The 16,324-nt window shown below is 29.8% G+C and overlaps 5 protein-coding genes across 8 annotated transcripts; 3 read left to right on the top strand and 2 right to left on the bottom strand.

Moving 5' to 3' along the window:
• Positions 1-407: 407 nt before the first annotated feature.
• On the bottom strand, positions 408-5,297 carry Alg7 (Alg7 dolichyl-phosphate N-acetylglucosaminephosphotransferase). 2 transcript variants are annotated; one of them, XM_072007089.1, is made up of 7 exons: positions 5,119-5,297; positions 4,899-5,013; positions 4,352-4,797; positions 1,224-1,412; positions 1,081-1,151; positions 839-1,002; positions 408-645 (listed from the first exon to the last, which is right to left on the bottom strand). In XM_072007089.1, exons 1-7 carry the CDS (start codon positions 5,295-5,297, stop codon positions 580-582), a joined length of 1,230 nt encoding a protein of 409 aa, XP_071863190.1. In that variant the 3' UTR covers positions 408-579. The 2 variants fall into 2 exon arrangements, with proteins under 2 accessions (XP_071863190.1, XP_071863199.1); XM_072007098.1 differs by lacking the exon at positions 408-645 and having other exon boundaries at positions 845-1,002; positions 1,085-1,151.
• Mgat3 (beta-1,4-mannosyl-glycoprotein 4-beta-N-acetylglucosaminyltransferase) lies at positions 1,977-4,254 on the top strand. The gene is made up of 3 exons (XM_072007077.1): positions 1,977-2,334; positions 2,618-2,907; positions 2,978-4,254. The coding sequence occupies exons 2-3, from the start codon at positions 2,749-2,751 to the stop codon at positions 4,103-4,105; spliced, it is 1,287 nt and encodes a 428-aa protein (XP_071863178.1). The 5' UTR covers positions 1,977-2,334; positions 2,618-2,748; the 3' UTR covers positions 4,106-4,254.
• A 91-nt stretch (positions 5,298-5,388) lies between the features above and the next one.
• Positions 5,389-8,173, top strand: LOC139989087 (E3 ubiquitin-protein ligase RNF14). Of its 3 annotated transcripts, none has more exons than XM_072007039.1 (5): positions 5,389-5,527; positions 6,248-7,132; positions 7,194-7,422; positions 7,531-7,703; positions 7,861-8,173. In XM_072007039.1, exons 2-5 carry the CDS (start codon positions 6,248-6,250, stop codon positions 8,140-8,142), a joined length of 1,569 nt encoding a protein of 522 aa, XP_071863140.1. In that variant the 5' UTR covers positions 5,389-5,527; the 3' UTR covers positions 8,143-8,173. The 3 variants fall into 3 exon arrangements, with proteins under 3 accessions (XP_071863140.1, XP_071863132.1, XP_071863151.1); XM_072007031.1 differs by lacking the exon at positions 5,389-5,527 and adding an exon at positions 5,577-5,850; XM_072007050.1 differs by lacking the exon at positions 5,389-5,527 and adding an exon at positions 6,115-6,138.
• Positions 8,174-8,556: 383 nt separating this feature from the next.
• LOC139989099 (tubulin alpha-1 chain) lies at positions 8,557-10,718 on the bottom strand. The gene is made up of 3 exons (XM_072007066.1): positions 10,563-10,718; positions 9,838-10,060; positions 8,557-9,756 (listed from the first exon to the last, which is right to left on the bottom strand). Exons 1-3 carry the CDS (start codon positions 10,563-10,565, stop codon positions 8,630-8,632), a joined length of 1,353 nt encoding a protein of 450 aa, XP_071863167.1. The 5' UTR covers positions 10,566-10,718; the 3' UTR covers positions 8,557-8,629.
• A 2,023-nt stretch (positions 10,719-12,741) lies between these two features.
• On the top strand, positions 12,742-15,772 carry LOC139989071 (coiled-coil and C2 domain-containing protein 2A). The gene is made up of 3 exons (XM_072006992.1): positions 12,742-14,636; positions 14,721-14,875; positions 14,958-15,772. The coding sequence occupies exons 1-3, from the start codon at positions 12,998-13,000 to the stop codon at positions 15,495-15,497; spliced, it is 2,334 nt and encodes a 777-aa protein (XP_071863093.1). The 5' UTR covers positions 12,742-12,997; the 3' UTR covers positions 15,498-15,772.
• Positions 15,773-16,324: the final 552 nt, after the last annotated feature.

Below are 16,324 nucleotides of genomic sequence, written 5' to 3'. Positions count from 1 at the left end.
TTAAGTGTCTTAAAAATCCTTTGGTATATTTAGAAAAGTATATTTTATATATGTAAATGTTACTGCAAGTGCGCGCGCGAGAGAGAGAGAAAGATGAAAAGCAATTGAAAACTTGCATAATTTAATAATAATTTATAATAGTTTAGCAAATCTCATAATCATGATAAAAAAACTGTATTTTGTATTATTTTGTGTATAAAGCTTATAAAACATTTTTAATCAAGTCATGTATAATTTATATACAAAAATATTAATGTGTTATATTATTTTCCAAATGTTATAAAGGTTATTTTATTCTAACCCAATTCCCAGTACATTGTGATGTTTATAATTAAAAATCATTAAATGTTACAAGAAATGAAGGAACATGTTTTATTTCCTGATAATAGTATAACAAAATAATATTCGCATAATCCAAAGCTGTTAATAAATGTACATCAAGTAATAATAATTACAAAGTATGAAAGTACATTTATATTGGAAAATTCTTCTATAAAAGAAGTTTAATATAACAGATACACTATTTCAATATGAAAAAACAAAATAACTTTGTACTTTCTAAATATTTCTAATATTTTTTCAAACCTCATAGAAAATTGAAGCAAGAGGATATCTTATGAGAAATGCTAATGAACTGCTAACAACCTGAAATATTAATAAATTTTTAACATATTAGAACTCACTGTGTAAGTGGTAAATATACAAAACAGTTGCACTTCTGTGCAAATGAATAGATTAAATATGATATTTTTATATTTCCTGTAGGAAACTAAGAATATTTAAGAAACTATCAGAAACTATTTTGTTAAGCTTCAGGCATAAAATATGAATGTCTTACCTGAATTAGCAACAAAATCAATGTAAGTGTAGGTTCATTCATTGGGCCAGTATTAATAAGCACGAAATTAATTAGTGTCAAATTATTACAAGTAACAATACCTTGATCATCTTCTTGCCATTTTATTATATTTAATTTCCTAAATATCCATGCTATGAATTTACCTATGAAAAAAATTCGTTTAAATTTGTTAAATTAAACTCATATTAATATATATGTATATAAAACATATATCTTCATACCCACAGAACCAATATCCTTTTTATTGAATACTGTAGTACTAATATCTAACTTATCAGTTTTTTTATTGTATCTGCAAATGAATTGCATATGTAATACTTCATAAAAAATAATACAAAAGAATAGTTGATTTTTTGAGACCTACTTTGGCAATCTATGTCTAGGACATGGTATCAAATGAAATAATTGTGGTACACTATAAAGAAAGTTAATTATTTGTGGAATAAAAAATAATAAAGTTGTTTTACTGAAATGTCCAATTATACCAACAACAGCAAATGTCATTCCAGATAAATAACAAAAAGTATCGCCCACAAATACCTGTGCTGGGTACCTTGAACAAAAAGATGAAATCTTTAAAAAATCAACTTTATTGTGTATTGTCACATCATGTACTACTATTTATTATTAAATTGAAATAAAAAATAAAAGATAATAATCTCTTCTAACAGACTAAAAGAAAAGAATAAGAATAGGATTTTAAATAACATATCTCTTTAAAGAAAACAAAAAAATTAAAAAATTAAATAAAAAATAAATTCCATAAATAAATTATAGAAATTCTAAAATTAGATATTTCCAAAGTACACTGAAATTCTTAAATATAAATTGAATTCAATACAATATATTATTATTATATCAGTACAATATTATCATTTATTGTACATAAAATATTTATTTTCAAAAGACACAAAGAAATTAAATAACTAATATTAAGTATCTGAAAATTATATAAAATATTTTGCTTAAATATATTCGATCCAAAATTAATTTCTATAGCTGATTTTCATTCGTTATTCGTATTTCCGCGAATAATAAATCTTTCTAATTAATTAATTGATACTTGGAGACGCGTGCGCCTTGAGTGGGGTTACGACCGCGCTTGATACGGAAGTAAGGTAAAAGAGGTTGAGTAGAAGGAAGCATTCGGGCGTGGTTTTCCAACTGGTTACGCTCCTTTCGGCAGGCAGTCCAGGAATACTTCTTGTGGATGTTAATGGAACGGCGGGATATCTTTCAATAACAAATTCGACCAGTCGGGGGAGGTGAAAATATGTGGCATTATGATGCGAACGATTGTACGATTAGTAAAATACAAAAAGTTGGCTAGGAAACGTTGTTCTATTTGTTGAAGAAGTTGTCAATGAATGATTGAGGCCATTTAAAATTAAATGGCACGCCGGGGAGCGGTGACATCTCGATTTAAACGTCACGACGCGAAGGCATTCACATCATCATTTGCGTCAGACTATATTGTGAGTTTCGTATACGAATTATGTATACCTTGTATCAAAAACCTCATTGAACATTATTTAACGTTATAATTAATAGCCGAAATTTACCAACATATGACAAAAATTATGCTTTATATATAAAAGAAATTTTTAAATAAAATCTGGCATATAAATAAATTTTTTACTCTTTTTATATTTTAAACATGATTTCTAAGTTCTAAATACCGCTTATTAAATATAAAAATAAAAATGTGAACTATCATTGGTATACAATGTATCATCAAGTTAAAACTTCGTTTCATAGACTTATACATACATTGACTGTATACATGCTTATGGATGGGCCTCTTTAGCAACGAAAATGTTATGATTAAAGTAAAATTCCTAGAAGGTGTAAAATGAAAAATTAACAAAATTAAAGCAAAGAATAGTGCCATGCAGCCCCGCCTAGATGGGAAACTGGCCTTACTATATACATTATTAGTTCTCCAAGTTCTGATTGTTATGATTTATGTGGCTACAACTCCACCTTCTGAATTAACTATGTCTACAACTCATACCTCTGTTACATTTGTAAAATTCGAAGAACAACAGGTAAGATACAAGTTACTTTATATGTTATTTTTAAGTCTAACAAAAATTTTAAGCATATATTAAATTTCAGGAACCAAAAATTCGACGAACTATTCACAAAAAGTTTCCCATCTACCAGACAATCAATGAAGAAGTAGTACTAAATGAGATCAAGACTTTCACTCTGTTTGAAGTATACAATCATACAATATGTTGGAAACATGGAGTGGATGATCAAAAAATGAGAAATAGCGAAGATCTTCAGAAATGTATTTGTATTCATGGGTGGCATGGCTCTGACTGTGGTCAACCAGAAGTTGTTTGGAGAGCAATCATGGCATCAAAACAAAATGTGAATTTAAAGCATCGTAAAATAGCTAGACGTATTATTCATACATTTTTTCTACATGAACATAACTCAGCAATTGCAGAAGTGATAGTAGAAGAACTATACAATGTAGTGGATCTTTTTGTAATCTGTGATTTCAGTAATGCAGAGGATAATTTTCATCATAAGCTGTTTAAAGGTTTATTACAACAGAAACAAAAGAAAATTTTATATATTAATATAGCAACAAAGATGCACAAACCATCGCGAATAGTATCTAAATACATTTGGGACAAGCTGAAGACTGTAGTACGAAATTTAAGGGATGATGATATTTATATAACGACTGAACCAGAACAAATATTAAACTCCAGGGCATTAATGTTCCTCAAAGTATATAATGGATGGCCACAACCTATTGGTTTTAGATTAAGATGGTCTGTTTATGGATTCTTCTGGCAACATCCACTTAAGACAACGATAACAGTTGGTGCATGTACAATTGGATTAATGCGTGAAGCTTATCAATCAAATTCTATTATGTTAGAACAACTGGAAGGAGATTTGAGTGAAAGAGATAGCCTAGGCCTAGTAATAGGAGATTTAAATCATTATGGAGGATGGTACTGTTACCTATGTCAGGCACCTGCAAATATTATAACTAATTTGCATAATAAAGTTAAATCCAAAGAAATTCAAATAGAAAAAACTATCGACGTACCGTTCATTGAGGACCTAATAGGAAGTGGATTATGGTTAGATGGAAAAACTAATCTCTTAAGAGTCTCTAAATCTCAGGACCTCTATTTTGCGCCTGAAACAATACTTAATAATACATGGAAATACGACTGGCTAGTAGAAAATTTCTATGCTAAATTAGACTATTATTGACATATTGGTCACACCTGACTGTGATATTAACTCATACTCAATACTCAATGTAAACTATATAATATTGTACTGAATTTATATACCAAAATAATATGTTGAATGAATTGTGAATGTTAAATGATTTATATACATATAACTTATAAAGAAAACAGTTGTAATTACTTTTTCTTATTTGAATATCATTTTATATATTACCGAAGAATTGAATTTACACATTATTATTTACCTATTTTATATACAACTTACCAATTAAATTTTAGTAAGCCCAGTGATGTTGCTATATATGGAAGCATGAAATACAATGAAAATTGATGTGCTTTCCATAGATCTCCTGATAGCTCTATTATGTTAAACAAAAGAATGCTTATTGAAATTACTAAGCTCTGTCCAACTTCTAAACCATTTATACCAGCTAATATGTTTATAGCATTTGTGCAAAACACTGCTAACATCCCCATATATAAATAATAAAATACCCAAAGATCCACTGAAAGACCAAACCATGGTCTTAAGGGTTTTGGCACAATAATTAATGTAGAATTAAAATTAATGTAATACACCATTAAAAGTGGTAAGGAAGCAATAGTAGGTAATAATAATTTGTGCCTCCAACGTAGGTCTAAAACATCATCAGCAAACCCCAAAAGTAACATACAACAAATTGAGAGTAAAGCTGCCAAAAACTCCATAAACTGTAATTGAAATTTGATACATTATCATTTATTTAATTGAAATTAGTCCTAAATTTTCCATATAAGACATGGACATCCAATGAAAATTGTTTGTTGCATACCTCATTATAAGGGAAGTTTATGTCATTAAATATATAGTTTGTAAATGGTACAGGAATAAAAAGAAAGAGCGTTATAAGAAAAAGACATCCAGTGACAACACCTAAAGCTTCGGGCCTGTAAAAAAATTGACATGTGCAAATTACCTGTAGCGAAATTAGTACCAATTAGAAGAAATGAAGAGGCTACTAAAAATTATACAATTAAGATAAATTCACTCACACTTTTTCACCACTCTTCTTATTCATATCAATACCGTATAGGTTAGCTTTGACAAACATATCTTTTATCTTTGGTATTAAACGTATAGTTAAAAAGTACACAGTGATGGACATCGCGAAATTTATTAAAATTGGGAAAATAAATTTCCAACTGTTGTCGTCGTATATCACATTCAACATTTTGAAGATCGTACGAAAACAATATAAAACGAATCATATGTCTAAACGAATGATTGACGTGGCCTATTACTGATATTACCAATTATGTATTGTTCTTTCGTGTAGATAGTGTAAATACAGTAATACTTCTTTTAAAATAATACACTAAAACTCGATGTGTTAATGTATACATTTTTTCTTTTCAAATGTGAGCATATCGAACGCTTAATATTCTCAGGAAAACTACATAGGTAGGGGAAAGAATTCGTTACAAAATTTAACTTCGAATCGAGAAACTTTCAATAACAATATACTAACAAGATATTTTTATTTGTTTTACCTATAATTCTGTTATATAATATTATTATATTTTTTCGATATTTTACAGTAAAAACAATACTTTCATTTTTGTATGTGACCGAAAATTCTTACGTATTAAATCAAATTTTATTAATGGTTAAGATTTAGCTTAAAAATTACACTTCATTCTTATTGTTTGTTTTTGGTGAAAATTTCCTTTGAATAAATATATATTCGTCGTTAGTGCATGTATTTTTCGCGTAATACGATTGAGGTAATGTGATGTTGCAATATTAAAGTATTTGTTATACAAATATGACTAATTAATTTACATTCTTCTTTTCTGTTTTTGATTTTGATACAAACTATCAATTGTGATGTTTAATTATAATTAAAAAGTCAGAAATAACATTTTTTCTTCTTTAAATGACTTTTAATATTACTTAACCTAGAACTGTCAAATATAAAGTATATCTTTCTTTGCAATGAAAAAATAACATGAAAGTAGCACGTTACAAATCATATATATAGAAATTTATATTATTAGTTACTTATAAAATTTGTATTTATACTGTACATACACATTTTATACATCTTTTGTTAAGTTTTGTGTTATTTCATTGTAGATTTAATTTTATATTTTTCTACAATTGGTCATCTAATTTATACAGATGGATAGTGAAAAGCAAAAAGATGAGATTGTCGCGTTGGAAAGTATTTACAATTCAGAAGAGTTTTCATATCACAAGGAGAATGATCAGTACCAATGTACTTTTACGATATTCATAAATCTTCCTGTAGATTATCAAGCAACATACAAGGATTGTAGGCAAGTGGATGAACCAGAACAAAAGATTAAAATATCTCATTTACCACCACTAAAGCTTCATGTACTTCTACCAAAAAATTATCCTTCGGAGTTGCCACCTAAATTTACTTTGTGCTCATCTTGGTTGCATCTTTCATTGTTAACTAAACTATGTAAAAAATTAGACAAGTTGTGGGAAGAAAGTAAAGAGCAAGAAATATTGTTTACGTGGGTAGCCTTTCTGCATGATGAAACTTTAGAATTCTTGGATATACAAGACAATCTTAATATGAGTCCTGCTTACACACGTTATAAAGAAACTCTCGAAATAGCACATAACATTCATAAGAGTAAAATAGATAATATAGACAAAGAATGTACAATTGAAGGTGCAAAGAACACCATAAAGAAAGAAGTTAATGGCAAGCATTTAAATAAGGAGAAAATAGTAAGGAAATATCATGATAAAAGGGCTGTATTAGATTGTCCTATTGGAAGAAACCCAATACAAACACTGATCGATTACAATGAGAAACGTAACCAAATTGAATTCAAGAAAAACTTCTATACTTGTAAGATTTGTTTTGTGGACAAATTAGGAGAGCATTGTACACAATTTTTCCCTTGTGGTCATGTATTTTGTAAAGATTGCATAACTGGTTACCTAGAAATAAGAATCAAAGATGGAAATGTGCAAAATATTTATTGTCCAGAAGAAAAATGTACCTCTGAAGCAACTCCTGCACAGGTGAATTTTTCTGTTCATTCCAAGTCTGTTTCTATTTCTTTGATTATATTAATGTTTTCAGATAAAAGACTTAGTAAGTTCAGAATTATTTGCTAAGTATGATTCTATATTATTGAATGCCACATTGGATACTATGGGTGACATAGTATATTGTCCAAGACGTAATTGTCAGTATCCAGTTAGTCGTGAACCAAATGAACAAGTGGCAAATTGCCCAATCTGTCAATATGCATTTTGTGTTTATTGCAAAATGGTGTATCATGGCATAGAACCATGCAAAGTTTATTCAGGTATATTTTTGCAAAATATTACTTAATGTTTAAAATCATTAAATGATTGCTCATGATATGTAGTATTAAAAACATTAATATTTCAAATATATTTACTCTACTATATAGCTGAAATACATAAAGTGGTAGCTGAATATCAAGAAGCTCCTGATGATAAGAAACAACAAATGGAACAACGTTATGGTAAAAAACAACTCCAAACTTTGGTAGAAAATGCTATGTCTGAGAATTGGATTAAAAGTAATAGCCAAAAATGTCCTAAATGTCAAGCTGCTATTGAGGTATTATCTGATAATAAACAATAATGTTATTTAATATACACATATGTAATACAGAATGATCTGCTTGCTATAAAGATAGTATTGCCTTTAAGTTAACTCAATGGGATCACTCTGTATGAAACAAGTACATGGTATATATAATGCAATTATTTCACAGAAATCAGATGGTTGCAACAAAATGGTGTGTTGGCGATGCAATACATATTTTTGTTGGTTATGCAACACTGTTCTCAATCGTAATAAGCCATACGAACATTTTCAAGATATGGATTCTAAGTGCTATAACATGTTATATTATGGAATGCCAATTGAAGATAACGATGACGAAGGAGATGGTGACGAGGAAATAGTTGATGACGTATATATGTGGCATAATTTCGACCTGTATCCAAATTATGAATCAGAAGATGAAGATTTTTATGAGGACATTGTAATATAAAATGAAAATAAAACATGAACATACACGTTCAGATGATTAGTAACCATTATTGCTTCGTAAATTATTAATTCGCGAATGAATGTTTAAGCTATAGACAATACATAAAAAGTTGTAAAATTTTGTTTACATAAGTAGCATCTGTTTTCCGCATATTGATATATAAACGTGTTTGTACGAAAGCATATAAAATATGTATATTTTTACCGATTTATTATATAAATATTAATTAAACAGGGAATTATTTTTTCAGAATTTTATAAAAAATTTTTGTATAAAATATTAATATGTATATCTAAATTACGTGGGAAAGAAGTTACAAAGATTGTACACGATATTTACGAATGTATAAATAAAAAAAGACAATTATTCAACATAAAAAGAAGGTCTAGGATTTTTTAATATATGGACACACCGTTGCTGAAGACAATCTGTCTCTTTATTACCAAAAAAAAAAAGATATCAAAACAGTTGTAAATACTCGAGCTATTTAGTATTCTTCGGCACCTTCTCCTTCACCTTCGGCGGAATCCATGCCGACTTCCTCGTAGTCTTTTTCAAGAGCCGCAAGATCTTCACGAGCTTCGGAAAATTCACCTTCTTCCATACCTTCGCCGACATACCAATGAACGAATGCACGTTTAGCGTACATAAGGTCGAATTTATGGTCAAGACGGGCCCAGGCTTCCGCGATAGCAGTCGTGTTCGACAACATGCAAACGGCACGCTGTACCTTGGCAAGATCACCACCAGGGACCACAGTTGGAGGCTGGTAGTTGATACCAACTTTGAATCCAGTTGGACACCAATCGACAAATTGAATAGTACGTTTTGTTTTGATGGTGGCAATCGCAGCATTTACATCTTTGGGTACGACATCGCCTCTGTATAACATACAGCAGGCCATATATTTTCCGTGGCGAGGATCGCATTTCACCATCTGATTGGCTGGCTCGAAACACGCGTTCGTAATCTCTGATACAGAGAGCTGTTCGTGATATGCCTTCTCTGCGGAGATGACGGGTGCGTACGTTACCAAAGGGAAATGAATCCTGGGATAAGGTACTAAATTTGTTTGGAATTCAGTCAAATCAACGTTCAGTGCACCGTCGAATCGCAGAGAAGCTGTGATGGAGGATACAATTTGGCCGATCAATCGATTTAAATTAGTGTAAGTAGGTCTTTCAATGTCTAAGTTACGGCGACAAATATCGTAGATGGCTTCATTGTCAACCATAAATGCGCAGTCGGAATGTTCAAGAGTGGTATGCGTGGTCAGAATTGAATTGTATGGCTCGACGACTGCGGTAGAGACTTGTGGAGCGGGATAGATTGCGAATTCCAGCTTCGATTTTTTGCCGTAGTCTACGGAAAGTCGTTCCATCAAGAGAGAGGTGAATCCAGAACCAGTGCCACCTCCAAAGGAGTGGAAAATAAGAAATCCTTGAAGACCAGTACATTGATCAGCCAATTTACGAATTCTGTCTAAGACAAGGTCTACAATTTCTTTTCCAATTGTATAGTGACCACGGGCATAGTTATTGGCCGCATCTTCTTTGCCAGTGATCAGTTGTTCTGGATGAAACAGTTGACGATAGGTACCAGTACGTACTTCATCTGAAATAAGAAAATCAATTTGGTTACAAATTTATATAAACAACTGCATCTTATAATGTAACAGAACTAAGGGATATTAACCAACTACTGTGGGTTCTAAGTCAATGAAGACTGCTCTTGGTACATGTTTTCCTGCACCAGTTTCACTAAAGAAGGTGTTGAAACTGTCATCACCCCCACCAATGGTTTTGTCAGATGGCATTTGGCCATCAGGCTGGATGCCATGCTCCAGACAATACAATTCCCAGCAGGCATTACCAATCTGGACACCAGCTTGTCCAACATGAACTGAGATACATTCACGCTAAAATAAAGATATAAAATACATTTATAAATTACAGAAATAACTAAATATTCCATATTTAACAATCCCCATACTTAAATTTTTAATAATAATGTATATCAATTTTCTTCAGAATGATAAATTAACATGTCAATGCTCAAAGTTCAATGAACTCAACTGTTAAAATATTTAAAAAAAAAGAATCATTATAATTCGAATCATTATAAAACTGTTAAAATATTAAAAAAAAAAAGGATCATTATAACTCGAATCACAAAAATAAATTGTTTAAATAGATATATAAAACATTAAAAAACGAATATATAAAATATAAAGTTAAGATATTAAACAAAGAATAATCGAAATAAAAAGAGATTCCAAAAATACGTTAACTCAGCATAAAGCCGGAAGCCGGCCGGCATTTAACCGTTACAAGATGGCTACCTTCTTTCCAGTAGTGTATCATTATCTTTTCATCTTTCTTTAACATTCTTTAAAATATAAAAAGGAAATTAAAACTTACCATTTTGTAGTGTAAAGTCTTTCAAAATTCTTCAAAGAAAGAAATAGAAATAGACGTAAGACGTCGATAGTTGGCTCAAGCAAGTAATGGAGCTTTCGCTAACAACTACGGCACCTCCGCCCAAAAATCGGAATGCATCACCGGCTCCTAGCACGGGTATTTATACCTTCGGTAGGCAACTTCGTCACTGTACGCTGATTGGTCGTCGGTGGCCTCATTCCCTTTCGTGATTGGTCTTTTTTCGACCGCAGTACCCACGGCAACTGAACGCACAGTCCTTATACGGAAAATATAGTCCCTCGTATTAACGATATAATTGCTTGTTTCTCTGATATTAGACAATATGTTTATTTATTACGTTAGATTAAATGAACAATAATAAAAATTAATTTTTAGCTAAAGCGTCTGAACAAAATTTAGGAAAATGAGGGTAATTTTTATAGAAAAATGTGGTTGCGATGCGCGACAGTTTCTTCCATATTTGGATTTTGCATTTTTATTGGTGACTCATGTAACTCGTGTAACCCTTGTAACAAAATGTAATGCATTTTTATTCCGAAATGTTGCAGATCTAAAAACATTATTTCAGAGATAATAGTTTGAAGATTACTAAAAAATTATTACTTTTCATAATACATAAATAATGTTAAGTAATGTTTAAATGTAAATTATAAAATGAATAATAATTTTTTATTAAACTGTACATTTGTTTATATTTTCTTAACTTTTCCTGTATGAAGTTTATAATTGTGTATATTATAGTAAATATGCAATGTACCTTCAAAAGTACATTTAAATATTTTAATTCACAGAAACAATTTAATATTTCGATACAATATTATAATACATAATATCATAAAATATATTGAAATGTAGCATGTGCATTAAAAAGGACATAGAACTTTTCGAGTTGGCGAGATGTATGGGATCTTATAATATGTATTTGTATTATGTACACCCATATTAGGTATTGATCTTGTCTCCGTATACCGGGTGTTCTACAAATATGAACATAACTGAATTTTCCTAAAAATATATTAAAACTGCTATATTGCACATTCCAGGAAAACAGTTTTAATTCTTATAATCGGGAAATAAAAAATAACACTAAAATTAATATACTGAAATATTAATAATAATAATAATAAAATAATGAGAATAATATAATGTAAAAATATTCAAACATCTGATTTAACTTTATGAGTTTTAAGCAAAATTTGTGAAGGTATACTGTAGTTTACTAGCAACTATTTAAGTCATTAAGCAGATACGTTAATTTTTTATAAGAAAGATAACATAAGACTAAAGTAAGGAATGCATCCAAGATCGACATGTAAACTTCGGTAGATTGATTATACGATGAATTATAGTTGATCTACTTCCTGCCCACAAGCATAGACCGTATCCGCTCTCTATTCTTGATTCTGCGATCTCACCTTACTGTGGTTTCTGACCTCTTTACAGTTTTGTATCTCTTTTGATCTTGTGAAATCTTTCAATCGTAAAATCATGCAAGAAACGCAACTCGAATGATAATAAAACAATTCACTCAAATATATTTTCTTTATTTCATTTGATATAGCGAGGTTATCTCTAGAATGGATAGAATCATGTCTATCATTATAATTTTGTGCATATGTATATTATCAATTCTCAATTGAAACAAATAGAATAAATTACAGATTCCGTTTTTATTAATTAAAATCTTTATTACTAATTTTAGTTCCACTAATTCTTGGCCATATATATCGATGATTAGATTATTGAGAATGAAATCACGAATTTCCTTTCACAGCCTACGCATATTTCAGTATTAAAGAATAAGAAGTGGTACAAGTATTTTCCATCTTATGATTGAATACTATGGTAGACAGCTGCTCCTAGGATGTACATTTTAATATAGCGCTTGTTAATTTTAACTTTGTAAAGCAGTACTTGCGTTTATACCTTTATGTTTCTCTATCATACATTTCTTTATGTATTTCATACGCAAAATTTTGTAAAGAGTTGTTATTCTTAGACTAAATATAATTTCCAAGTTCATCGTTCTAATTTGTAAAGGATAGATTGTATAGATTTGTAAATTTATTGATATTTTTCTTTCTAAGATCAATATCTTAATTTACGTGATACAAAATTTTATTTGTACTATATATTGTCTATAGTATAATTTAACTTTAAATATAAAGTCATTAAATTGATAAAGGTCGAATCATTTAATAAGAGGATACTGGTAAAGTTTTGAATTTCTAGATGGCGCTTTCATCACTTTCACGTTGCTAGGCAATCTTTTTAAAATAAACATTGAATTGTGATGAAAGGAATGTAAATGAATGAAATAATAAAAATATATCAATTATATTGATATTTTTGCAACAAATTTCTATATATATATATTTACAGTAATTGATTAAGACATTATTGTTTTAAATACTATGTTGAACAAGGATATCGATTTCATTAAGGAATATGCACAACATACAGAAGATAGAAAAGAACAAGATTTAAGTCTTTGTTATGCATATCCTATTATAAATAAAGTTTCAGAAATCAATGTTCTTACTAATGATACTAAAAATCTGCGAAAATTATGTCAAGAAACTACATTAGTTGAGGATGGATTATATTCTTCTGATCATCCATTTGTTTACAGTGACATTAAACTTTCTGAACTTAGTAACATGAAAGTTTTACAATACGAATCAAAACGAAAATTCTCTGGCAAATTGTTAGAAATTGTAATTCGTGAAGTAAACATTAATACCAATCAATCAAATTCTATAGAAATCACATCTGTTTATCTGTTATTCAAAAAGAAAATTATATGTAAGGTAAATAGTCCCTTTAATAGAAAGATGCATAAATTGTTAATAAAGAGTTCAGAATGCAATAATCTTTCTATACAAGTACATACTAAAAGTGGTCAATCTAGCATCTTACCATTGCCGTTGCCAAAACGCAACATTGAGAATCATACAGCAGAAATAGATTTTGCAATAAGTGACAATTTTGGTAGAATACACGCTGGAACCGTCACTTGTACAATTACTTTAAGTAGTTATGGTGAAAATGAACAAGAGTCATATGCATCTCATCTTTATAAATTAAGTAATGATCCAAATGATCCACAAAATCATTTGTCTTTACTCAAGCCATCGAAAAGTATTCATAAAAAGCAAGTGAAATACTTTTTACTGGAAGATCCAGCATTAACTTTTGGCAGAAATTCAGAATTTATCACACCTAAGAAAAGTCAAACAGAGAAAACAAAATCTCCAGATATAGTCATAACAGAACAACCTGCATTTTCTTTGCTCAATATATCATTCAGGAACTTATTCCAATTTAAACACCCACTAGAATCATCATCTGGTACCCGTAGACATCATACAATAGGAAAGACAATTTTGTCTGTAACTATTCTGCGAGGAATAGAAATACCAATTAGAGAAGAGTCTGCATTAGTTCAACCATTTGTAGAAGTTGAATGGGGTAACACAGCACACACAACATCCATAGCAGAAGGTTCAGCACCTATATGGCACCAAACAATGTACTTTGAGTTACCAAGACAAAATGAAGAGCATTGTATAAAGATTCGCCTGTTTGATCAGCATCCTGTTTGGGGTCAACAGTGGATAGGTGAAGCCAGAATTCCTCTTGAACATCACAGAAATTATCAAGAACTTGAGCGATGGATTACATTATCTCCATTATTTAGCCCAAATTTGTTATTTGGATACATACAAGCTAGTCCTGGTCAGTCATGTACTCGTATTTACGTTCTGATGAAAATGGATCGTTCAATTACTCCTAAGTCGGTTGAAAGTACTACTATAAATACATTATTGAAAGGAATTCAACGATGTCTCGTTACATCATATAAAATTAACGGCGTTGAAAATCCGAAAGATGCTGCAAGATTAGTGATGCTTGTACCATCGTTACCTAATCATTATGGGCCGATCACCCCACGTCAAACATTGAACATACGTAAAGTGGATCACTATGGAAGAGCAACTCTACTTGCAGTATTATTACAAGGTTTCAATCTGCAGACATACGTTTTATTAGGTGTGTAGTAATCGTACTTAGACTACTATGCTTTTAATTGTAAACAAAAAAAATGTACTAATGATTTTTATATTAATATAACAGGTTCTTCTCAAATAAGTAAATGGACGTCATTTGTTTTAAGTATTAGTGAAAACGGAATATATATGCTATGGGATGCAGAAGTTGGAAAATGCTATAAATTAGATGATACCCATTGTCCTTTAATGAAGGTGTCTCGACTAATTAATCATTCTGGCGTTAGTATTATTGTTGTCACACATCAATTTATTTAAAATAATATTAATTTTTTTTAATCATTACGAATAATATATTTTTTAGATATGGGAAAACTTGCAAAAATCTATTTTGGCCCATAATCTCAAGTACGACGTGAAATTAAGCAAAGAATGGCGATTCGTTGATATTACGACGTCAACTAAAAATGACCATACTGTGCAAGTATTAGATTTAAGTATTACAGAGGAAGAACTAAGGCAAATTAAGAAGACCGGTATGGATTTAGAGCAGGCCTTAAAAGATAAGTTAGCTCATTGGCGAAGCACAATTGGTTTAACGACGATCTTCAATCGACATGCAATAACTATTTTACGAAATTTTATTTCTAAAATAGAACCTTCTTCAGAAGTACAATTAGATAAAAGGGATTTGAAACAATTATACAGAGCTTACCACGTTCATGGTTTTATTTTAAACAAACGTGAATGCAGCATCGATGATTTGAGCGAATATTTACATGCGACGAAGATTTATAATATTAATGATCCAGTTGAATTTGCTGTGGTATGTCAGATACAGCCTTACATCGGTAAAATTTCTTCGATTTGGCTGGCTGTTATAATCCTTAAAAGTCGTGATTAGTTGTCTGTACGAATTAATATTAATTTCTATATTAAGTGACATATTAATTAGAATTTAGTATTTAGTATTGATTATATTCGTTTATTGCATATTTTTATATTGCATTAAAATTAATATTACAATGTTCATGAAGTAGGATAGTTATTCTTTTTATCATATTCCGAAATTTTGTATAAGGTTTTGATAAACAAACTAATAGAATATTGAACTTTCGTAAAATAACGTAGCATTTTTTTATTATCGAATTATTTACTTCAATAATATATAATAATTGTATATGAGATTAAAAGTTTATGATACAATAATTTTATAAAAGAATTAAAAATTACAACTATATTGTCTTTTTAATTATGTTACTTTTTTGTAAAAACGCAAGCTTTTATAATTCTAATTTTTGTAAATTTAATATACATTTTTATCAAATTTGTGTGTATAATACAGTAGTCCTTGGAAAATTTTTTTAGATTTTGACAGATTATGAGAGAATCAGTGAATACCCATAATTTATTTACTTATTTTGTTTCAAACAATCATGTAAGGATAAACGGTTTTTTTCGTTAATGTTATTCATACCTGTTGCAATAGTACAAAAAAGGTGGGTAGACCAATTTTTCGAAATTTTAATCAAATGAAACCCGGCATCTTTTATTCCGGAACTACAGCATTATATCATCCAGTGAAATTTAATACAAGAAACAAATATCCTTACAATAACAGACATTTTAGCCTGATCTTAATACGTACATGTTTATGTTATAGTGACAATATACAACATAATACATTTTTATAACCTCTTTTATATCTAAGTTTATCTGTTGGTTCATGTC

This window comes from Bombus fervidus, chromosome 1 (genome assembly GCF_041682495.2).
Source record: "Bombus fervidus isolate BK054 chromosome 1, iyBomFerv1, whole genome shotgun sequence".
In the NCBI taxonomy this organism is placed as follows: domain Eukaryota; kingdom Metazoa; phylum Arthropoda; class Insecta; order Hymenoptera; family Apidae; genus Bombus; species Bombus fervidus.
The sequence above is the reverse complement of the archived record's forward strand: the minus strand, read 5'-3'. Positions and strand labels throughout refer to the sequence as shown.